Source organism: Drosophila guanche, unplaced genomic scaffold, assembly GCF_900245975.1.
Source record: "Drosophila guanche unplaced genomic scaffold, DGUA_6, whole genome shotgun sequence".
NCBI classification, from domain to species: domain Eukaryota; kingdom Metazoa; phylum Arthropoda; class Insecta; order Diptera; family Drosophilidae; genus Drosophila; species Drosophila guanche.
Window position 1 is genome coordinate 1,176,772 of NW_022995744.1, and position 24,722 is coordinate 1,201,493.

Genomic DNA, 24,722 nt, shown 5'->3' on the forward strand with positions numbered 1-24,722 from the left:
AGTTTCCGACCCTACAAAGTATATATATTCTTGATCAGCATCAAAAGCCGAGTCGATATAGCCATGCCTGTCTGTCCGTCTGTCCGTCTGTCCGTCCGTCCGTCTGGTTGAGCGCCTGAATCTCAAAGACTATAAAAGCTAGAGTCACCCAATTTCGCATCAAGATGGCTGTATGCTCACACTGTTACAAGTGTATTTCAAAATTACGCATCGCTCCCTTCCGCCCCCGCATATCGCCAAAAATCTGTGGTATTCACAATTTAGAAGATACGAAAAAACTAAAAACGCTATTCCATAGGGAAGAACCGTGTCCATCCGATCACCGAATTGGGATCAGATTGGCTCATTATTATAGCCAGAATGAAGAAATTAATTTGCAGTGGCTAGCCCTCACCGCTTTCGGCAGCTTTTTTTGTTTTTTGAACATTTTGCTTTGTGTAGTGTGTGGCTCTATGGGAGGGCGGAGAGCTAAAAGATCATGTTGGCATGAGATGTGATGTGGAAAAAATTGCAGAAAAAATTTAAAATTTGAAAAAAAACAACGAGAAGGGACATGTGAGACGCTTCTTACGCGTCATAACTTTTATACCCGGCACTCAGGACTACATCTAGATGTAGAAGACATCGCCAACCACTAGATATCGTTCACATTACAGAACACGTAGTAAAAGCCTACTAAATAAAATGCATCAAACAAATTGGATCAGTTGATATTTTCCAATTTATGAGATATTTAAAACAGCAATAAAATTGGTACATTCTTGGACCGATAGGTTTCACAGCAAATTTTTCGAAAGTGGCGCCATCTATGAAAATTTCTTGTACGCAACTTAGATGGTCCAATGGTCTCCACATTCTGTGCAATAATGACCGATAGGTTTCACAGCAAGTTTTACGAAAGTGGCGCCATCTATGAAAATTTTTTATACGCAACTTTGATGGTCACTCTTTTTCTAATACAGAGCGTTAAAAACCGAGTCTTGGTTAAAAGTCGGAAGAGTCATCGCCAGGTGGAGGGCAGAGGCAGGGGCCGAGTGAAGCAGAAGCAGAGTGTGAATGAGAGAATGTAAAAAGAACAACAAAAGCTGCGGGACAGGGTGGGTTTAGCCACTGGAAATTAATTAATTAATTTCTCCATTGTGGCAATAATAATGATCCAATCGGATCCCAATTTGGTGATCTGATATATTTGGTCATTCCCTACGGAATGGCGTTTTTAGTTTTCTTTTGTCTTCAAAACTGTAGGTTTTGGAGGTTTTCGCCCTTTTGCGGGGGCGGAAGGGGGCGTGGCATATTTTTGAAATACACTGGTTTCAGTGTGAGCATATAGCAGTCTGGATGCAAAATTTGGTGGCTCTAGCTCTTATAGTCTCTGAGAACGAGCCGACAAATAAGACGGACAGACGGACATGGCTCTATCGACTCGGCTATTGATGCTGATCTAGAATATATATACTTTATGGGTCGGAAACGCTTCCTTCTGTGCGTTACATACAACCGTTATTCGTACAAATACAATATACCCTATTTACTCTTTGAGTACCGGGTATAAAAACCACTAAGGTACAGATGTCCTACTGCGTACCGGGTATAAAAGTTGTGACGCGTAAGGAGCGTCTGACACGTCCCTTCTCGGTTTTTGTAACCCCTAGCTAAAAATTCGATGATAACGTTGCCTGAATTGTGAGCTTATCAGACAGACATCAGCATTTATTATGTTTGCTATCGTTAATTGTTTTGCTGTAGTACTAAATAATTGCCAATGTGTTTTGCCAATAAACTCCATTATGGGTCATAAGCAAGAACAAAACTTTAAATCGTTTTTGAAATTTTCGCTTCGAAAAAGGTAGTGCTGTAATAGCACCAGGCTCTTTCGCTAGAAAAAGAAAGCCGCGCAAGCAAAATGCAAATACAAGAAACATAAAATGCTGGCGGACACAAAAGATTGTACTCTTCAAAGCTCGCTTGTTTTCTATTTGTTCGCAAAACAAGAAAAGATGGTAGAATGCTGAAATGAATCGAGTATTTTCTTGATATATTGACAAATGAGCTCTGGGGTTCCTCTTATAAATCTTGAACTAGGTCACGTAATGATAAAGGGCTTGTCGGCGAAGACATGATCGGTTGAAGTGAGTTTAATGAATATGCAAAGGAGCTTGTCTGATAAAATATTTTGATGGACAGTTTTAGTTCTTCATTAAGTTTTTAATGGGTACATATATATAAATGCTCGAAGATCGATCGAGTGGACTATAAGAGCAGTTTAAAAGGGAACTCTTCTCATCAGTCCGGCTCTGTTGCGCGTTTCGTTCGGTTCGGTTCAATTCGATTCTAATCCGGCAAGACGAAAATATGAAATTCAATCCGCAAACCTTTCTGTTCGCTTTGTGTCTGGGTATTGGCTTAAACTGGAGCTCTGCTGTCTATAATTATAAAGCACCTCCTCGCGGTTATTTCTATACCAAACCAGAAAGACTGCAAGCTCTGCCAGTCAATGGCAGTTCGACTACGACTCCGGATTCCGGCCTACCGCCTGGAGTGCAATCGGATTTCATTGATGATCTGATTGAGGGCCAAAAGCAGCAAATCTTATCTAGTGTCTTGGGCGGGGCCAGTGAGACTCCGTTGGATTCAGCCTCCTCATCGTTTTCCACCACCTCAGGCTCCTTCTCGTCCTTGGAGGGCGGCGGTGCAAAGGCGTTCCGCGTCAATCGATGTGCCAGCTGCAGTGAGTAGAGCCAGAGACTGAATCGGCGAAATGCGCCGGGGAATGAATCGATTCCAGCGGTTGGATAAGCATTGTAATTTCGAGTTTGAATCGGTTAATTGGCTTATTGGATACGCTTTGATGCACAGCTTTTCCTTATTGATTAATGCTGACACGGGAGTGTTCCGATTTTAGTATATGCATCCTTCATCAGAAATGTCCAACTTCATTCCCTGGTACAGCCGGCTCCTATCACAGACCCTTTTTCTTTTCTCTAGACCAGACCAAATCCTCTTCTAGCCTGCGGCGTGCCCAACGTCAATCGAATTGTGGGCGGCACCCAGGTGCGGACCAACAAGTACCCATGGATTGCCCAAATTATACGCGGAACTCTTCTCTTCTGTGGCGGAACATTGATCAATGATCGCTATGTCCTGACCGCTGCTCACTGTGTCCATGGCATGGAGATGCGGGGCGTGTCCGTGCGTCTCCTTCAGTTGGACAGAAGCTCGAACCATTTAGGTGTGACGCGCTCGGTGGCCTTTGCACATGCCCATTCTGGATACGATCCTGTCAGCCTTGTGCATGACATTGCTCTGCTGCGACTGGATCAGCCCATTCCGCTGGTTGATACAATACGGCCGGTCTGCCTTCCCACCCATTGGCTGCAGAACTTTGAGTTCCAGAAGGCCATAGTGGCGGGATGGGGTCTGAGTGAAGAGGGTGGCGCCACATCGAGTGTACTGCAGGAGGTGGTCGTCCCTATCATCACCAATGCTCAGTGCCGGGCCACTTCCTACAGGTCCATGATTGTGGACACCATGCTCTGTGCTGGCTATGTGCGCACTGGAGGTCGCGATGCTTGTCAGGTTGGTTCTCAGGCTTATGCTCTCGGCTCTCACCATAATCATCCGTATTGATGACTCCTACCATGATTCAATTTCCTATTTGCAGGGTGACAGCGGTGGTCCACTGATCGTCAGGGATCGCATCTTCCGTCTGGCTGGAGTGGTGTCCTTCGGCTATGGCTGTGCCAAGCCCGATGCTCCCGGAGTCTACACTCGCGTCTCTCGTTATTTGGATTGGATAGCAGTCAATACTAGAGACTCATGTTATTGTATTTATTAATAAGGCAACAAATAAATCACATTCTTGTTAGAACGAGAAGGGACTTGTGAGACGCTTCTTACGCGTCACAACTTTTATACCCGGCACTCAGTTCTACATCTGTACTTTAGCGGTTATTTGCCACGCTCCGTTAGCTCGCCCCCTTCCCTAGACCCACACACTTAAAACTCACGGCAGAGGCAGAGGCAGCGCCCGCACACAAAAAAATCGAGAAGGGACGTGTGAGACGCTTCTTACGCGTCACAACTTTTATACCCGGCACTCAGTACTACATCTGCACCTTAGCGGTTATTTGTCATGATTTACATTTGTTCTTCATCTGACATCTACATCAACAACCATCCTCTTCTAGAGCCACAAACTGCAGATTCAGGGCAGATACGCGGCAGAGGCAGAGACGTGTCTGTGCGAAGCAGAGTGTGAATGAGAGAATGTGAAAAAACAACAAAAGCTGCGGGAGAGGGTGGGTTTAGCCACTGGAAATAATTTCTTCATTGTGGCCATAATAATGATCCAATCGGATCCCAATTTGGTGATCTGATAGATATGGTCATTCCCTCCGGAATGGCGTTTTAAGTTTTCTTTTATCTTCAAAACTATAGGTTTTAAATACACTGGTTTCAGTGTGTGCATACAGCAGTCTGGAGCCAAAATTTGGTGGCTCTAGCTCTTATAGTATCTGAGAACTAGCCGACAAACAAGACGGACGGATGGACTGACAGACATGGCTCTATCGACTCGTCTATTGATGCTGATCAAGAATATATATACTTTATGGGGTCGGAAACGTTTCCTTCTGTGCGTTACATACAACCGTTATTTCCCACAAATACAATATACCCTATTTACTCTTCGAGTACCGCGTATAAAAACAAATATAAGCTGCGGAACGGGGTGGGTTAAAAATCGGCAGAGGCAGAGGGACGGAAAAGGCAGAAGCAGAGTGTGAATGAGAGCATGTGCAAAAAAAAAATACTCTGCGGGTCAGGGTGGGTTTAGCCACTGCAAATTAATTTATTCATTGTGGCTATAATAATGATCCAATCGGATCCCAATTTGGTGATCTAATAGATATGGTCATTCCCTACGGAACACTGGTTTCAGTGTGAGCATACAGCAGTCTGGAGCCAAAATTTGGTGGCTCTAGCTATTATAGTGTTTGAGAAATAGCCGACAAACGAGACGGACAGACGGACAGACATTTCTGGAGGTATTTTGGGACCCACACAACTCTATCAACTTCAAGCTGGCTTTCTTAATGCCAAAGAAATACAAAAAAAACTGCATAAATGTTTGTGGAAACAGGTTATGGATACCCTTCAGAGTAGCCTTTCACTTTTTTCATCCACAAATGTTTTGCAAAAATCAATATAAGCGAAGTCGGACTAGGAGTTCGAGCTAAGTAGCGTCGGAGTTTAAGTTGAAGCTGATGCTGTGGCAGACAGCGAAAATTGAAGCCAAGGACGTTGTCTCTTGTTATCGACTGACACATTGTTATCACTTGACAACCTCCTTCTTCTGCCTTCCGAGAGCCAAAGTTGACAAAACTTTTATCTTTATCTCTTTGGGCGGCAGGCGACAGTGCCGTCATCCCCTACAGTTGTTTAATGGATTTTAAAGTTATTTCTGGTATTTTGTTGTAGTTGCCGATGCATGTCGCAGAAATACAGCAAAACAAAGATATCTCGGCGGAAAGAAACTCGTTTGTGGCTAGGGGCCAAAGAAAATGCCGCATAATTGGGAAAAGGGGCGGCGGCAGTGGAGCTGATGGGAGCGAAGTGGCAGTCGGGGACGGACTAGCCACTAAGTCGACAATGTCGTCAATGCTGGCTGCTCTGGCATTTGATTTTATTTTTAACTAGACTATAATTGATGTCCGGCATTGCGATGGTTATCGAACAAATTAAAGAGGGAGAGAAACTGTGGGGCAAAACGGTAATTTTTAATCGCAAATCTAGCCATATTCACATAATTCAAAATTTCTTCGATGCAGAGTGTAATTGAACTCCTTTATAATATGAATGTATTTATGTTTACTAATTATTCATAATGACTCCTTTCCAACTCCAGTCACTCACCAATCCAAATCCCTATTGAAGGGACAATTATAAATTATTTCAAAATCCAATTATAGAAATTTAACAAAACACGCGGATGATTTAACCAGTTATATACTGGTGGTGAAGAACATTTTACCGACATAAGTTGGTACATATTTATGTATTTCCATTACCTTTAAGAATGTGGAAAAAATCATCTATTTATTACAAATTCTTTCTAGATTCCATTCAAAGAAGTGCAGAACTTTTTACTTAGAAATTAAGCGCCTAGCCTTCCATGGCGGCTCATTTATGAGGATAGCTCGGATAGAGAGACCTTCTAAGCTGCCTAATGGAGGATATAGACGCCTGCAGTTCTCTTTGGGTGTTGGCACAGTCCACAATTTGATCCACACAGCGTTCCCATTTTCGACTCGCCACTCGCAGGCTCATCGGAACCAGGGCGCCGAAAATGTTCGTCACCGGTTGGAGATATCCCCGACAGGGCTCGACTGCCAATCGATTCAGATTGACGATGGTACCCCAGGCACGAGCTTCCTCGACCAACCGACAAAGTGCCTTGTAGGGACGGCATCGGGGCAGCTGGGCCTCAACTGCCGTTCGTTGGTTGCCCTCCTGCAGACGAACTCTGGCCAAGATCATGCGTGCCTCCGATGTTTCCCTACTGAGCTGATGATGCTGGACCGCCTGGTCCTCCAGCAGATGGAAGATGTGTAGGTGTAGGCTATCGAGTAGACTACCGGCTTCCTCCGTACTTGATATTGTTTCTGGCTCACTCGATCTAATTGATTGAATTGGTCCCTTGGGCTCGCTCATCGCTTGGCACTGGGCGGATTTTCACAGGAATTGAAAATTAAGTTAATTTTTTGCCTTGATTTAAGACTTGAATTTGAAAAGATATTTTGACTTTCATTTCGAAGCGAACACGTTGCATACGTTGATAAAGACAATATTGGAGCGAATATCTAAAACGCATCCCTAATTACAATGAATACCATGTCACACAAAGTTAGGCGACCTCATCTTCGAAATTCTTGAAAAACTGTGGTAACATGAACGCTTTCTCTTAAATGAAGATTGAGGTCAAATTATTGGAGATGCAAATAAGACAACCAAAACGTACAATTCTCCTTTCAACTTTGTTTCACCCAAAAAGATCTAGTTCACATACCCTCGATATAATGCAATGTTGCTCACCTTAAAATTTCTCAAAATTGTTTTTGCCGGTCTTTGATAAATTTATCAGATTTGTTAGCCCTAGTATAATGGTGTGAGAAGAGAGGAGCCTTACGCTTCGCTGGCTAATTTAACATAGTTCTCACATAAATCGCGAACGACTCTGTAGAGAAATTTTCACGACTCGCTGAACGCATTTGGCTCTGATGGGGAAAAAAACATCCAGTTCTTTAGTGTTTTCCTCTTCCTCTGTCTACTTCTTTTTTATGAAATTAAATTACAACAAAAAGCTTATGTCCAAAAGTGTACTAAGCGTTGAGTTAGCTCCCGTTTCCCCCGCTATCGAAGCACTTCGCTGAAGAAACCGCAAAACATTTTAATAAATTGCCAGTTATTAGTTGCTGGAAAAGCAGGAAAAAGTGCAATTAAAATGCATTCGAATGGGTGGGGCTGCAAAGAGGGGAGAGAAGGAAGCTCGCGGCAGAAAGAAATTAGCATAAGCATTGACTTTTTCCAAGCGAGGGCAAAAACTGCTGTACTCGTTTCCCATAACACTACTCGACAAAATCTAATTTTTTTTTTTCCGCTTCAAACCAAACCGACTTTTTCTGATAGACTGAGGGCTCTAAAAATTGTCAAAGAACTATGGTTTTTATTATGGTTGCTTGAATTTTAGCTCAGCCGTCTCTCCATAGATTTTGACGAGCAAACCCTTAAACGACGCCATATTAATTCACCTATTCATAACAAAATAATAGAGTAGACTTTTTTTAATCCAATATTTCGTAAAAAATCCCTCACAAAAATGAATATTTTTTTCATTTCAAAGCTTAATGTTTCCCAAACGGTAAGCTGAAACCACAAAGTGTGTATAGATGCATTCATTAGCTTTAAATAATGACTAAGTTTATTACACCCAGATTAAATATACTTGAGCTGTGTGAAAAAGAAGCACTTCCTTTCAAGAAAGCGTTAAAAAATTACCAGATATTACAAATTTTTTAAAAACAAGTTTTGGCATAGAAAAAAAAGTATTATCAAATCATTTTAAGTCCCAGATCTTTCATAAAAAGTTAAAAAGTCAAAAATCGTGTCGAGTAGTGTAATTTGCGTAAGTACAGATAATGAGCAAGAAAGGGGTAGAAATCACGAAAAGAATTCTGGCCTCTTGGCTCTTAGCTTCAGAAGCGTTTTCTCATTTATTACTCCCGTGTGAGCTAATTTTAGATACATTTGGATGAGTTACATACGTATGTACATATGTATGTATATGCATACTTGTTTGAGTACATATGAATGTTATATAAGCTAACTGCAATTTTGAATAAGTTAATAAGGAAAATAAACAGGAAGCAAGCACTTAACTTAAAGGTATGGCAAGGGAAGGGAAGTGAATTGGAAAGAAAACGTTAAAGTATGAGTTGCTAAATTAACTAATTGAATGTCCATACCATAGCAAATTTACACAAATCTTTCCTCATTTTCCGCACACCCAATTGTTTCTTGACAAATTCAAATAACCAATTTTGAGGAAAATAGTCGGATTAACTTTTTCCATATAGTCGCAATGAGCAGCGCAATAAATAAGCAAATGACAAAAGAGTACAAAGCAAAACTCTATCAAACACAGTTGAGTTATTTTCTCTGTGAGTACGACCAACGAAAACGCGGTAACCACAAGCTCTTTTTCTTGCTTCCTCAAATTTGTAATGTACGAGTTAAAAATTTAAAAATATGAAACGACTTAAAAATTTGTAAACTTTCTTTTTTATCAAGCAAAAAGAAGGAATCAACATGCTGCAAAACGAAGAAAAAAATCAAAACAATTTTCAAAGCCACCGCAAAAAATCTCGCACCAAAGACACCCACAAAAAGTCATCCAGTCAGGTGGGTTTTACTTGTGGAATGGATTGGGTTGGAGGTGCTGTTGCTGGTGCCTCTGAGCAGATGGTTTAGCGAAGTTTTTTTCTTTTTACGAGTTGCAGGCCTGGAAAAAAGTTGCCAAATCATATTGCGTCCCTTCCTCGGTTCCCCCTGTGAATGTTTGGGTGGATACCAGAGGACAGGTGACCAATAACCACAGCACCAGCACTGGTCGGTTCAGTTCTTAAACTTGTTTCAATTTACTGTTTTTTTCGCTACTGAAGTATTATTTGTATACCCTCACAAGAAATGTGTATGATATTTTTGAAGAGTTTAGAAGAGATAACTACGCAATCTTCAGCGTTCGTTGAACATAAATACATATATGTATGTATGTCCATACATATGTATGTATCTATCTAAATGAGGTTCACATCTTGGTGTGATAGAGGCGTTTACTGGGTTATTTTTATGATTGTTATTTGAATTAAATACAACTACATACATATGACCTTGAATTTATATTCCCGAAATCAATCTTAAAACTATAGAGCATTTTCTATTTGATACACCATTTCCCATTCTTTCCTTTTCTGTCGCTTTTATTCTATCGGACTCTTCGATACTCCATATTTTTATTTTTAACTCACATAACTGTTGTTTTACCGGTGCCTGGTAATTACCAATGAAGGGAGCCAGAACGAGAACAGGCCAACAAGTCGACTAAAGGCAGGTCCATTTGAGACGTCCCCAGTCTCAGCATTCGCCTCGCGGGCGCTGGCACATTACAAATTTGAAATCAGTTCATTATATAAATGGTTACCTTTAGACGATGTGGCAGACAGTTTGGTTTGGGCCCCAAAGACCGATTAAAGGAGAGCTACTTTTTTTCTGCCGTACATTTATGTTCTTATACATATCCCACAATTTGGGTAGCGGTATGAAATAGGAATCGGTTTTTCCCAAAATGTGCCGATACTAATTTTTAAATTTGTTGCAATTTAACTATTTAACATATTGAATGTCATTTTAGTTATTATACCCGGTACTGGAAGAGTAAATAGGGTATATTGAACTTGTGGGGAAAAATGTAACACACAGAAGGAATCGTTTCCGACCCCACATATATTCTTGATCAGCATCAATAACCGAGTTGATTTAGCCATGTCTGTCTGTCCGTCCATCCGATCGTCTTGTTGAGCGCCTGTATCTCAGAGACTCAGAGACATCCAGATGACTGTATGCGCACACAAGTGTACTTCAATATTTTTTTCCCCACAAATACAAAATACTGACATATACATACAGATATATGTGTATACAAAAACTATACACTCTTCGAGTACCGAGTAAATGGAAATTTAATGGAATCGAATCAAGTTTTCTCACAGTATCGCGCTTGACTTTATATTACAGGGAGCACAATATATTAGTATACATCGAGTACTTACTACTTACTCTTTCCGTTTTCTCTCTTCAGCATCCTCCTCGAAAGCTCGAAGTGTGTCAGCCCCATTCAAGAGAGGGCTTCACAAGAGGCATGGCATTTTTCCTGGCATTCATTCCCATTCAACCATTCCCATTCCCCTTATATTTCTAAATTTTGTTTTCCTTCTATGCGCAACGACAAAGGCTGCCAGTCAGTCGCCACTGTCCATCCAGAATTCTCTGCTCCAGCTCCTCCTCCATTCCATGCCTATCCCCAGACATTTGCCTTGCCACTGACTGGGGCTCCTCTCGAACTGTTTTTGCGTTGCTCAGAGTGATGACTGACAGGTGCCGCCCGAGAATTTTTGGCGCTCCAAAGTGCATAAATACAAAATTTTCAAGCTCTGCTGACAGTGGAACATGGCAGATAGAGAAAAAACAGAAAGTTACAAGTCTGGACAGTGAAAAGAAAAGAAAAGAAAAGCCCACTAAATAAATGAGAGAAGACCAGTTGAAAAGTGTGTCTTTAACTTTCTTATGAATTTTAGTCTTGGCCTTTTCAAGAGTTTTCCAAAATACCTGCTACTAAAGTTAATATGTACATATCCGGACAGTTCAAAGAAAAATATTAGAAACAGTTTTAGAATTGTTAAACAGTTTTAACTAATTTGTTTTTTATGAAAAACGAGAAGGGACGTGTGAGACGCTTTTTACGAGTCACAACTTTTATACCCGGCACTCAGTACTACATCTGCACCTTAGCGGTGTTTTGTCAAATTTTAAATTTTTTCTTTATCTGTCATCTACATCTATAACACTTCTCACACCAACACGCTCCGTTAGCTCGGCGCCCTTCCCTAGACCCACACACTGCAGACTCGTGGCAGAGGCACCGTCCGCACACAAAAAACAAAACAAATAAAAGCTGCGGGACGGGGTGGGTTAAAAGTCGGTAGAGGCATCGACAGGGGGAGGGCAGAGGCAGGGGCCGAGTGAAGCAGAAGCAGAGTGTGAATGAGAGAATGTAAAAAGAACAACAAAAGCTGCGGGACAGGGTGGGTTTAGCCACTGGAAATTAATTAATTAATTTCTCCATTGTGGCAATAATAATGATCCAATCGGATCCCAATTTGGTGATCTGATATATTTGGTCATTCCCTACGGAATGGCGTTTTTAGTTTTCTTTTGTCTTCAAAACTGTAGGTTTTGGAGGTTTTCGCCCTTCTGCACAGGCGGAAGGGGGCGGGTCTAATTTTTGAAATACACTGGTTTCAGTGTGTGCATACAGCAGTCTGGAGCCAAAATTTGGTGGCTCCAGCTCTTATAGTACCTGAGAACTAGCCGACAAACAAGACGGACGGATGGACTGACAGACATGGCTCTATCGAATCGTCTATTGATGCTGATCAAGAATATATATACTTTATGGGGTCGGAAACGCTTCCTTCTGTGCGTTACATACAACCGTTATTCACACAAATACAATATACCCTATTTACTCTTCGAGTACCGGGTATACTAATAGAAGAAACAGTTTTATGTACATAATTTCTACTTGACATGGCCAAGGAAATAATTTAATTAACTTACGGAAATTATTGTAGGTATTGATTATTAATTATATGTCTAAAATAATAAATGGTAAAATTTTTGAAAATATCAAAAGTTTGTACCATTCGCATTCTCTACATAAGTATGAATGGTTCTGGTTCATAACTTGACTAAGCGAAATTTTCATCTTTTCTTTATTGACAGCGCCATCAAAGCTTTACTGGAGACATAAACCTAAGCCAGTGCGCATACGATCTGGCATACACATGCCGAGCGAGCTTTTCGACAACAACACTCAACATGGCCTCAACAACAAAAACAGCAACACCAACAGCAGCAGCAGAAAGCACACGCGCCAAGACAGCAACCAGCGATGATGACTACGTGACGGTTGTGGAAGTCGACGATCCAACATCGTCCACCAAAGACTCGAGCCACTTGAAGACGCTAGTCAAGCGGCAAAGCTCCTTGGAGCCCAATTTCGCCTCCTCATTCATAACAGTGCTGACCATCAACGAGATGGAGCTGCTCCAGCAGCGAAAGCAGGAGGAGGAGGAGCAGGAGCAGGAGCAGAGCCCCTCCCAGCAGATTAGCAGAGAGGGGGAAGACGTCACTGTCTACCGTCTGCCGGGGGAGCGCTTGGGATTCGGCCTGAAGTTCCAGGGGGGCACACGGAACACCGAACTAGTCCAGAAGCTCTACATACAATCCTGCGCTGCTGAGAGTCCCGCCTCCAAGGTGGCCACTAGTTGGGGTCACCTGCGCGAGGGCGACGAGATCATCAGCATTGATGGACGTGAGGTCTGCCAAATGACGCGCATCGATTGTGTGCGCTGCCTCAAGGACAGTGTGGCCATCAAGATGATCGTGAGGAACGGCCTTGGCCAGAAGCCGCCCAGCGAGGAAGAACAACAGCAGCTGGAACAGCTCTCCATAACACTAAATGCCCAGCCCCCGCCACCGCCGCCTGTGCCTCCAAGGAAGCTGGTGAGACGCCAGAACTCCCGAGAGCCGCCCGCCCAACCCAATCAGGTTCAGTTGATGTTCGAGAAGCCCCTGACTCCACCGCCAGATGCCGATTACTACATAAACCTCTTCGCAGAGTCCATGAAGGCGGGCTCCGAGTCGGACGATACGGCCAGCACCATATCCACAGTGATTGACAAGTTCTCAATGGGTTCCAACTACTCCTCGGACACGGATGTTGCCAGCAGTCTCAATGGCCATGACCTGGCCAAGGTTTTGAAGCCGTTCACCCTCCTAGAGGAGGAATTCCACCTGGAGCAATCTCTAGGTCACCCGAAGCTACTCATACCCGGCAACAACTATGAAAATGTCGAGTTCAAGACAGAGAAGGTGAACGTGTACGAGAACGTTGTACTCAAGAGTCCGGAGGGAACGCCCACTCCCAAGCCAAGGGTCCAATTGGCCACAGTAGAGCCAAAGAAGAGATCCATCATACCCATGCCTCGCAAGATGCCATCGCTAACTAAACTACCCATCGAAGTGGCTCCCCCTCGGGTGCCCGCCACAGACTCACCTACGACACCGACAAATGAGAAAATAACTAAGCTGCCCATTGAAGTGGATATCCCTCGGGTGCCCGCCACAGACTCACCTATGACTCCGACAAATGAGAAGATAGTTCCTCCCCAGCTAAACTCTCCTAAGACACCCAGAAATGAGGTTAAGGAGATGCATCCGAGCTCAACAAAAATTCCGAAGGCGAAGTTTTCGCGAGCTAAAACCGAAGGGGAGATCAAGCTGCAGATGTCACCTATCAAACAACAGTCGCCACAGCTCAAGTCTCGCATTCCCGTAGTCACACCGCCGTCGCAAAGGTCCCCCCTTAGCGTGTCAAAGCACGCCTCATCCTCTGTCCCGTCAACCACGAGCTCCAGCATCCCTCGTCTGCTACAGAAGCAGAAGTCCGAGACAGATCTCAAGCTGAACCTGTACCGCAGCAAGTCAAAGGAGTCCAGCCCCGTTATGACTGCAGGGCGGCCGCCTCTCCAGAGAGCCTACTCCGCAGAGGCTCCCACCAGGACTCCCGAACGGACCTTCATTCCCGTACTGCTAAGTGGCAGCACCAACTCCAACCACAGCTACAACTTTAACATGAACTCCTTGGAGAGCATAAGCTCAAATTGCAGCAGCGGCAGCAACGGACGCTCGCCCAAGGGACCCAAACCCAAGCCCCCAGAGCGGGTTCAGTCTCTGCAGAAGACACAGATACCAAAGCTTCAGATGCTGCCTACTACGCCACCACAGCAGCAGCCAACGCTGAGCATGCAGACCTTTAAACAAGGCGGCACAGGCACACCGCCAGCTACTCCCAGGACAACACCAGTGGGCACACCTTCCCCCACCAGCATCAGCGAAATACGCTTTAAGATTCAGACCTACGAGAGCAAGTCTCAAGATGAGGATAAGCTCCCAAGTCTCTTTGATCTGGTGCACAAACAGGAGATAACAGATAGCACCTCCGAGCCCCAACGTGATATTACGGCCCTCCTGGCCGCCGTGGCAGCCGAGGCAACTGATCTCTTCAGAGAATCTCCCCCGCCCCTGGTCGTTGGTAGATGCACAAAGATCGTCGACGACCATCAGACCACCACTTGCTACTCCAGCTCCAGCGGCGAAGACGAGGACGAAGATGACGACGATGTCGATGCAGCTGAGAGAGAGTACATCTGTGAGGACGGCGAGAAGCTAGGTCCTCCCGAACTTATCAACGGTCCGGGACCTTCGGAGGCCTATTTCAATATGTTCTGGCACTCGAATATGCTGCCCACCATTGGTGAGGTCGAGGAGGAGTTCTCATCTCTGGAACCGCAGTCGCTGACAAATGGGTAAGACTTTTAACAAACTAGATTATTGATTCACTGACTACAATGGGGGAACTAGGGTGAATTTGCACAGTAGCTATCAGTGAAGAGAATTAAGTATTCTTGATTCTGAATAGTAAGTATCTACCATTAGTCAATCTCCCGGTCCCCGCTGAGGAGGGTATGTATCCGCAGTACCAAAGGGGAGTACAGGCATCACCAGAAAACGATGCATTTATTGGCAGAATGCGATTGTGTATAACACAATCACAGGGTGGAAAGGGTAAAGGGGTAACACCCACGAAAATAAAACGAAACAAAAAGCAACAGCTGATAAGACAAAATGCCGGTGTGTTTACTAACACACTGATAAAGGCCCCGGCACCGGCCCAGGCACCAGCTCCAGCTGCAGCTCCAGCCGCCCGATAAGGTGCTTCGGAATGGCAAAAAGGTATAGAGAAATGCCAGTGTTATTTTGGAAACGTTAGGCAAAGGTTCAATCGACAAAAGAACCTCTCTCTCAACTGGCATTCAATTTCCGTTCGCTGTTGCCCAGACAGGTGCGAAAGGGGGCTAGAAACAGAAACAGAGTCAATTAGCATATCGGGACCCCGATACGCAGAACCCATAATTATGATTACTCATTTTGTTGACTGATTGAAGTTATTTTCTTTCTCTGCTGCCCCACAGAACCATTATCAAGCCGGAGGAGTTGAACAAATTGCAAGCGCCGACGTCCAATATGGAGGCTAACGACGATGGACTGACCCAGCTGAATCTAAGTGTCGATAAGATTACTGACCATGACGCACACGATAAGAGTGCCCCGACAGAGACCCCTGTCGAGGAGGGTCTTAGTACGTCCACTGAAACCAAAACGAATCACAAGCACACGTCCCGAAAGTCCTGCCAGGAGGATAGCAGCTCCATCCAGGAAAGTAGTTCCACTCAGGAGAGCAGCATCGTGAAAAACCAAAGGACCACAACGACCCGGGTGACTACCACCAAGAAAATCAGCAGTAGCTCCTCCAGCATCTCCAACCTTAGTCCAGACATTGCATTCAAGCTGCAGTCCTATGAGGAGAGAGAGGAAGGCACAGACCCACCCCTGGTGACATCGACCACAACCATACACGAGGAACGGAGATTCCTAAGCGAGGAGCAAACCCTCAGCGAACTGCGAGCAAAGGATGCCTTGACCGGGGAGGAGCAGTTGGTGACCTGCGCCGGATCCAAGACGAGCAGTGCCCGCTTCAAGAAGATTAGCAGCAACGACAACCTGCTCGAGCTTGGAGACGGAGACGAGCTGCTGCAGCCGTTGACTGCCACCGTTTTGGCGGAGACACGTCTAAGGGAGCGCCTGGAAAATCCACAGGATAAACAGAGTATCGAGAGGGGTACTCTGACCTTATCCGAATGTGGCAAGCAGCTACAGCTGTCCGAGAATGGAGGCATGTCCACCTACACCGAATGCGAGCAGACCGAACAGGAGTCCTACCTGGAGGGCCAGCAGACTCTCAACGGGGCAGCTGTCGCCGGCAGCCACGCGTCGGAGAAGGCCACTTTGGAGAGGGAGCTCAGTGAGACCCTGACGGTGTCCAAGGATGGTGAGAAGCAGGTGACCAAGAAGTTGGAACTGACCAAGGAAGCAGCAGTCAAGAAAGGGGCCAAGCTGCTCAAGAAGACGGAGGAGGAGCGACGTCTCGAAGAGGAGGCCCAGAAGCTAATCGAGAGCTATCAGAAGGTCAAGAAGGAGGCGGAAAAACTGTACAATCTGGAGAAGGTTGATGACGAGGACGGCTTCGACCTGAGTGCCTTCGAGCATGTCGAGAATCAGGATGATGTAGGTGTGAACATTTCGGAAGAGATGCCAGCTAAGGAAGTTGAACAAGCCATGGAAGATGAAGTTAATGTGAAGAAAGATCAAGAAAATCCAGTGAAAGAAGAAGTCAACATCAGGAAGCAGTCCTTCAGCAAAGAAGAGTCAAAAGTGAAAGGCATAGAGGAAGAAATCCAGACCATGGATGAAGAAATCCAACTAATCCAGATGGACTCTAACCAAGTCATCTCACCTGCCCTTGAAGATGACCTAGGCTATCTCCTACACAAACACATTATCGAACCACCTAAAAATCAGGAAGTTCCCACTATCCTTTCCAAGTCTAAGCCGAAGCCTCCTGTGCCCACAAACAAGCCGAAACTTTCGTCAACTCTGATTAAGCCCAAGACATCGCCTCCACCAGTTCCCAGCAAGCGCAGTGAGTTGCCAGGAACAGGAACAGGAACGGCAGATGCCAATGGGAGTGGATCTGGGCTCAAGCCAAAGCCCACGCCCAGCCAGCGACGCAGCAGTCAGGATACCACGCCCCCAAAGCCATTAGAGCGCATCATTTTGGGTGTGGAGCATCAGCAGCAGCCACATCCACAGCAGCAGCAAAAACAGCAGAAACAGGTGGAGAGTCAACCAATTATCACCCTGGCGAGCGTCGATTTACCGAATGTGCCACCCGCTGTTCAAACCCAGATCTCTACTATTGACCAAAGTCCCGAGCTGCTGCTGGATGACCTGCATTTTGAGAGCCATCAACTGCCCGACGAAGGGCGACTGCAGCAGGGAGAAGGAGAACAGCCAAGGGACTCAAATGGCCTTCTCAGCGGGTCCTCGTCGACATCCTCATCAGCCTCGTCGGTGTCCACGGCCACCCCGATAACAGCACCATTTTTGGTATCTGCCACATCATCGATGGATTCGGTCCAGAGTGTCATCGAGGTCATCAATGGCAATCTCAGCGCTGCCACTAGCAGTCTCATTGACAACAACCATCTTACCGACGAGGATGAGGATGAGCATGAGGATGACAATGACAAACCTGTGCCTGGATTAGCGGACATAACCGGATCCACTGAGGATGTGTCAACGTTGTCGCTCAATAGTGAACACGAATCAGGTGAGTGATGACTTGGTTTGACTTTTTGGTTTCATTTGGTTGAGTTGAAATTGGTTAAGCTCTAAGAATAATAGATACTTTATCTAATGGAAGAATTAATTTCAGAGTAGAACAATTTTTTATTCACAAGTCTTGGCAATTACATTTTCTGCTAAGCCAATAATAATTTAATATAATTTTAGCTTTGCCGGCTTGCATCTTTTTCTATGCAAGTTTTTTTTCCAACACTTTATGCCACACAATATGCATTGTACTTGCCCAAACGCTAAGTTGCATCTCTCTCTCTCTCCTCCCCCCTTACTTAGTTGATTTTTTGACAGCCTTTCCCCCTTTGTAAACCGACGCTGCACGCAATTACCAGCTCCCAAATGAGGTCTACAGCCTCACCATCTAATTTTCCCTCTCAATTCTGGCAGCGCTGGACCCTGCCCAGTTATCAAATTGACAGCAATTTCAGCTTCCTCTAGACTCTGGTCCTCTCTGTCGGCCATTGCGTATGCAAAACGGCCACTAATGGACTTTATGGCAGAGTTTTGTTTGGCTTTTTTATTTTGCTTAGGGTTTTAATGGGACCGACACCGACCCTACAATGTGTGTGGGAATAGTCTAGAGTTTGTGGCGTGGAGTGGTATTGTTTTTATGGCCGGGATTATGCTACGTAAATTAAGTTTAACTTTCAATTTGTTTCACAATGGGTTTGTTTTACAAGATAGGATTAAGTGAACAATGTTAATGAAGACAAGCAGAGCCAACATCAGTTATATGATCGATTGTGGAATCTTGGCGTGCAGTGAAAGCAAATTTGCCAGAAGCGATGCCCAGGTAGTCTATCCTTATGTCATCTCAAATTCAACCCTAAATATGTAGCAGAAACAATAAAATGCATTAGAGTAATTAGAGTATATTGTATTTGTGGGGAAAAATTGGGAAACACAGAGAAGGAAACGTTTCCACCCCACAAAGTATTCTTGATCAGCATCAATAAGCGAGCCATGTCTGTCTGTCCGTCCGACTGTCCGTCCGTCCGCCTTCTTTGTCAGCTAGCTTTCAGAGACTATATGAGCTAGAATCACCGAATTTTGCCCCAGACAGCTGTGATTTCACAGTGATACAAGTGTATTAACACATTTTCCCAGCCCCAAAGGGCGAAAATATGCTGTATCCACAATTTTGAAGATGAATGACGAAATTATTTTTGAGGTAGCCACAGTTAGCCTTTCCAGAATTTGTTTTATATTTTTTGCACATTCTCTCCATTGCTTCATGCAGTGTGAGGCTCGTGAGTGAGAATTAAGTAAACTGACTGAGTACCGGGTATAAAAGTTGTGACGCTAAAGAAACGTCTCCCACGCCCCTTCTCATTGGGCTTAAGTATTTAATTTGTTTTGGATTTGTGTGCTCCCTGTGAAACAACAATTTGCATTTCGTTTCCCATGTCCATGGGTTGAGCACAGCGCATATAAAATATTGGAGACAATTTTTAAATTAAACAAAAAAACTGGCCAAGTATTGGCACCAATCCCAATTTCCCCAAAACCATGGTGACCCAAAACCCTATCCATGGTCCGGCCACGCGTCAAAATATTTACATACCAAAATGCGTTTGCTGGGCGGCAACAGGATTCGATTCTGTGTTCTGTCGGTTCGGATCCTCTCTTACCGGTGTGAAATAATAATACAATTTTGCGGGACAATCCACATCACATTTGCATATGGGGCGGGGAACAGTGGCAATGGAGTTCTACAAAAACCGATTTCTTTATAAATATATATACAATATATACACATTGTTGTAATACGGATATCTTTTTTATTGTTAAGCGCTATTGAGGAGACATCGTATCAATATATTCATAAACTACTTCATTTGAGCTCCTATATCTTAAACACAATGAAAAATATCCACCAATTGACCCATCCCAATGTATCCCAGTTTGGATTTCTGTTTTTCAAAGACCATTCCATAGTGTTGATTTCACATGCCGCCTGATAAAACTTAACAAATAATCAATTTTTCATTTCGGGAATATTCGGATTGCACGCATTTAACACATCTACGTACATATTAACATATATGCACATATGTATGTACAATGTGTATGTTTTGTTCTGCCGCTAGTCCACTTGGCTCTGTCAATATTTTATGAGTATGTGGCCGCGCAAAATTTGCAATTAAAGCAGCACACAAATATGCAACGTTTTTTATACCCGGTACTCGAAGAGTAAATAAGGTATAATGTATTTGTGTTTCCACCCCCACAAAGTGTATACATATATTCTTGATCAGAAGCAATAGCCGAGTCGATATAGCCATGTCTGTCTGTCCGTCTGGCCGTCCGTCCGTCCGTCGTGTTGATCTATTGGATCTCAGAGACTATAAAAGCTGGAGCCGCGAGAAGAGACGTGTGAGACGCATACAACCGTTATTCCACACAAATACAATATACCCTATTTACTCTTCGACTACCGGGTATAAAAAACTTAAAACGCCATTCCGTAGGGAAGGGCCATATCTATCAGATCACCGAGAATCATTGAGATAAGATTGGATCATTATTATGGCCAGGATGAATAAATTAATTTTCACATACCCCCACCCCGTCCATCAGCTTTTTTTATTTTTTGCACATTCTCTCATTCCACACTCTTCTTCGTGCAGTGCGCTGCTCTAGGGGAGGGGGGCGAGCTAACAGAGCGTGTTGGCGTGAGAAGTGATGTGGGCCTTATGATCCAGGCCTTGTGTTTCAGAGGTGGTTTTCCATAGATAACACTCATACAACTGCATTGATAAGGTCGGGTTGGAACGTTCGTTATTTGATATATGTCAGAAGTTTTTGTACGTTTATGATGAACATATGGCGATTGGAATGTTAAGACCGAGGCCATAAGCTTATCACAAAAAGTAAATAATTGACTTGCCACGAAACATACAGCTAATTCTGAGAGCTCACCAATATACAACTGAGCTATCCATTGCACTGGAGTTAGACCAATCTCCCACATAGTTTTCATTGGACTGCACTCTACTCTTTGGAATTGGATTGGCTTTTTGTCTGGTCTCGACTGACTGACATGCATCTCAGCTCCAACTCTCTGCTGCTGTTCCTGCTCGCACTCTGTGGCATAATTGCTTTGGGGGGTCCCGCTCCCGGTCCCGGTCCCGGTCCCAACTTGGGCTCAGTGGGTCTCTCAACTGTTTTCGGCTAATGAAAATTCATAGAAATAGCAAGCGGTAGTGGTGACACTCACTGTCTCTGACTGTCTTGTTTGATTGTTTAAAGGGAACTATTAGTTTTGAAATTAAAATTGTACATACATGCATATGTATTTATTACATTACCACATTAATACATTAATATTATATGATATTAATTACTTGTATTGAAATTATAAGCATTATACACTTGATGTGTTCTTTGCTCTCAAATGACTATTGAAAGTAAACTCGAAAAATCATTCTATATACAATGTATATGTTGATACGGTTTTAGCACTATTATTGGTTTTGATTTGGGACCTCTTTTAAAAAATATGTCTTAATCCTTTCAGCAATATCTAAGGGTGTATTTCTCATTCTGGCGCTGTTTTTCTGCTCCGACTGGCTCTGAGTAGCGCAATTTTCAATCGACAGCCTTGTCTGTTTATTTGATTATAAGCTTTTTCGACAGTTACAGGCCGAACACCCAGGAAAGCAAACCCCAACCTACCTATTTCTTGTATGCCTGAGTGTGTCACGAGTGTTGCGCAAAATTTATCGCTTTTGTGAATTTGAAATTAGTTTGAAATTAATTTTCAATTTCGATTTTCGGAGCTGTTTGTTTTGTTCGATTTGTTGTTTCTGTTTCGTAGTTTTCCGCATGTTATTACATGCTGTTCTGGTTGTTGATGTTGCCTTTTCCACTGGCGCCAGTGGGTCTTTTGATTAGATTTTGTAACTAATTTTGTTGTTGTGCGGTTTTGCGGCTTTTGAAACTGTTTTGTTGGCGCTTGAACAATGGAAAGAGTAGAGTGTCGCTGCCAGTTGGAAAATCTTTAATTGGAATCGAATCAAATGTAAACTTCTGTTCTCAGTAGCTGTTCACTCAATCTATTTGTTTTCGCCCCTGAAAGCGATTGATATCCCTTTGTCCCTATAATTTCGTTTTTTCTCTTTGCCTTACTATTTTTTAAAACTGCAACTCAATGTTGACCTAATACTCGGTGCGTTTTTAACACTTATCTCTCTCTCCCCCACACACTTACTCTGCAGGCTGGCAGAAATAAAATAAGAAATAAGGTAAGTGGCATTAAGAAATATATCCATAGTGGTCCAGAGCCACTCCAGACTTATGTACAAATCTGGCATCAATCAATCCACTCGTACAATCATTCATACAGTCCTCATCTTCTTGGACTTTTGAGACTTTGTTATTGCTTGCATATTTATAGAGGAAGATGGTGAGGCATCTCGCAACACCTTTCAAGCCCTTTGGCTTCCAATCAACTGTCACATTAGGCACCATTCAAAAGCAATCACATACAATCAATATATTATTTAGCGAAGTTTTGTGGTTTCATCTTTCCCGTTTTGTTGTTTATATCTGTCAGAGGTTATTAGAATACAAATAACAGATTCGTAAAACGAAAATATAGGCTGCCCAATATTTCTTAGTCAGAAGAGCTGTATTAAAGTTTGTCTCTCTCTCTCTCTCTCTCTCTCAACTCCATCCGAAACCATTATCATTTATCACAGCTAAAGTTATTAACTTGCGGACAAGTGGGGGAAACCTTTTCTGAAAGGCCCAACATGGGGTTTCTGGGATAGCCCCATTCACAGGAACCAAATCTAATCAGTTTCCATGTGGAGAGCTAGAGAAAAATAAGTGTGTAGCCCCCAGAGAAGGTGTCAACTCGTCTTCTCCGCTCCTACTGATGTCTCCTCCTGCACTTTCAAATCCAATTAGGAGTGTGAACTTGCCCTGGCTCAGACTGAGACTTGGAAATGAACAGTCGGATAGCAAAGAGGCACAAACAAATAGACGTTGTCACATTAAATGCGAAATGTGCAACAGTAGCCGAGACAGTGGAGGAGATAAAGAAGAGGAAGAAGTCGTTGGAGGTGAAGTTCGAGTTGGCGCTGAAATTTTCGCTGGAGTCGAGGCAGAAATAGAACTCACAGGAGCCAAGCCCAGCTGCACTTTTGTGTCAGAAAACCCAGCGAACCCCAGCCAACCTCCGGGCTATTCCTCCCCACAGCTCCTGACTGCCTGTTCGCTCGCCTGCCAGGCTGCCCAGCTCCCCGGCTGCCAGCTTGTTATACAGACTGGCTGCCTGCAATTATCACATTTCCAAATGGTCACGGACCACGAAATCTTGAGTTCAGATATGAGGCGACCCTCTACTTATAGCTTGTACGACTTCATAAGGCAAACAGAAACCCACCTCCCCTGATCTCCCGCTCACCCTCGACTGCTCCTTTTGACTTCTGTATGTGTGTTTCATAATTCTCCCCAGCCAGACATTTATGATGTGTGCCCGTTCATGAGATTTTCCACGGAGCCCACCGATTTCGCGAACTGATAAAAACAATGGCAATGAAGTCATGATGTCGCCTTGCTTAGTTTGCGTGAATTGGTCATGGAACGAAAATGTTATAATTACCTGTACTGTGGGTCAAAGTCTTGGGCTTGACTTTCTTCCGAGAAGTAATGAAGTTGCGGATAACAATTGGATAACACTACCCGACACGATTTTTCCTCAAGGAACGAAACCCACTTATGATTAAAGACATGCGGTTAATAGGGTAAAATGTATTTAATTGTCTGGGCGTTGATATGCAATGACTGCAACATCAAGAGGCCCATGCGACACCAAGCCAAAGCCTGTTAGGCGCTAAACCCAGCAGCGCTGCGCGATTAACCGAACCGTTCGCGAGCATGCAGGAAATATCGATGTTAGGCTAATATTCGAGGAAAATTATAACTAAACACAACTAAACTAGAGCAACTACAGCTAAGCAAGCAAAAATTACCAAAATCAGAAACAAGACAAAACTAAAATGAAACTAACTACGGGAGAGGTAGGCTAGTTTAAGAGATTTAAGAAGAGAAAGGGAGTTAGTCGAGGATATAATGTGATAAAACCCTAAAGGGTTCGTGCAAGGCATAATTCGATCTGCACAGTGCAAGGAATAAAGGAATATAGTTTCTAGAGGGTCTAATGGGAATCGTAAAGTTTACGCGGCTCAACAAGTCAGGGCTGTCTACATCCCCCTTGATCACGTTGTGCATAAAAATTATACCAGGCATTTTTCTACGACTAACTAAGGATGGAAGATTTATTAAAATAAGTCTACTACGGTAGGATGGCAGTCTCACAGTTGCATCCCAGTTAAGGCGACGCAGGGCAAAACGTTTTTTTGCACTGATTCAATACGGTCCTGATGTATGTTGTACTGAGGGCACCATACACATGGGCCTTATTTTAAAATCGGACGAACAAGGCAGATATAGAGAGTCTCTTCACCTCTTTATAAACCCAAGCACACCCATGGCTTTATTTACCATGGTAGAAATGTGTTCAGAAAACTTAAACTTGGGCACTAGTTTAACACTTTTCTTCTGGACGTTGATATGCAATGACTGCACCATCAAGTGGCCCATGCGACACCAAGCGAAAGCCTGTTACGCGCGGAACCTAGCAGAACGCAGCCCTCCTCCCGCCCAACCGACCGAGGGGCGCTGCCGCATGACGCGCGGCGCGATTAACCGAACCGGTCGCGAGCATGCAGGAAAGATAGATGTTAGGCTAATATTCGAGGAAAATTAGAGCTAATCATAACTAGACTAAGCTAAGCTATAGCTAAACAAGCAGAAATTACCAAAATCAGAAACAGTCAATCAAAACACTTTGTGGATTTTTATGGCGTCTCTCCATGGACCTATACATATACAAATAGAGGACACAATATATAATTTTTGTTCAACTTCTCCCGAGTTTTTAATACCGATTTTAAAACCACAAAAATCAACATTTTCTCTCTGTAACTAAGCTT

At 43.8% G+C, this 24,722-nt stretch overlaps 3 protein-coding genes across 6 annotated transcripts in view; 2 read left to right on the forward strand and 1 right to left on the reverse strand.

Moving 5' to 3' along the window:
• The first annotated feature begins 2,298 nt into the window (after positions 1 to 2,298).
• LOC117579210 (trypsin-1) lies at positions 2,299 to 3,861 on the forward strand. The gene is made up of 3 exons (XM_034264979.1): positions 2,299 to 2,728; positions 3,008 to 3,576; positions 3,662 to 3,861. The coding sequence occupies exons 1-3, from the start codon at positions 2,353 to 2,355 to the stop codon at positions 3,833 to 3,835; spliced, it is 1,119 nt and encodes a 372-aa protein (XP_034120870.1). The 5' UTR covers positions 2,299 to 2,352; the 3' UTR covers positions 3,836 to 3,861.
• A 2,181-nt stretch (positions 3,862 to 6,042) lies between these two features.
• LOC117579439 lies at positions 6,043 to 6,786 on the reverse strand. The gene is made up of 2 exons (XM_034265325.1): positions 6,141 to 6,786; positions 6,043 to 6,068 (listed from the first exon to the last, which is right to left on the reverse strand). The coding sequence occupies exon 1, from the start codon at positions 6,709 to 6,711 to the stop codon at positions 6,181 to 6,183; it is 531 nt and encodes a 176-aa protein (XP_034121216.1). The 5' UTR covers positions 6,712 to 6,786; the 3' UTR covers positions 6,043 to 6,068; positions 6,141 to 6,180.
• A 5,335-nt stretch (positions 6,787 to 12,121) lies between these two features.
• The window catches only part of LOC117580345, a 100,960-nt gene continuing 88,359 nt past the window's right edge, over positions 12,122 to 24,722 (forward strand). For 2 of the 4 annotated variants that reach the window (XM_034266851.1, XM_034266852.1), the window contains exons 1-2: positions 12,128 to 14,765; positions 15,432 to 17,689. In XM_034266851.1, the coding sequence (XP_034122742.1) occupies positions 12,214 to 14,765; positions 15,432 to 17,689 (4,810 nt within the window). In that variant the 5' untranslated portion in view covers positions 12,128 to 12,213. Of the gene's footprint in view, positions 14,766 to 15,221; positions 15,302 to 15,431; positions 17,690 to 24,722 lie in introns of those variants that run through there. The other 2 variants (XM_034266854.1, XM_034266853.1) reach the window with 2 other exon arrangements.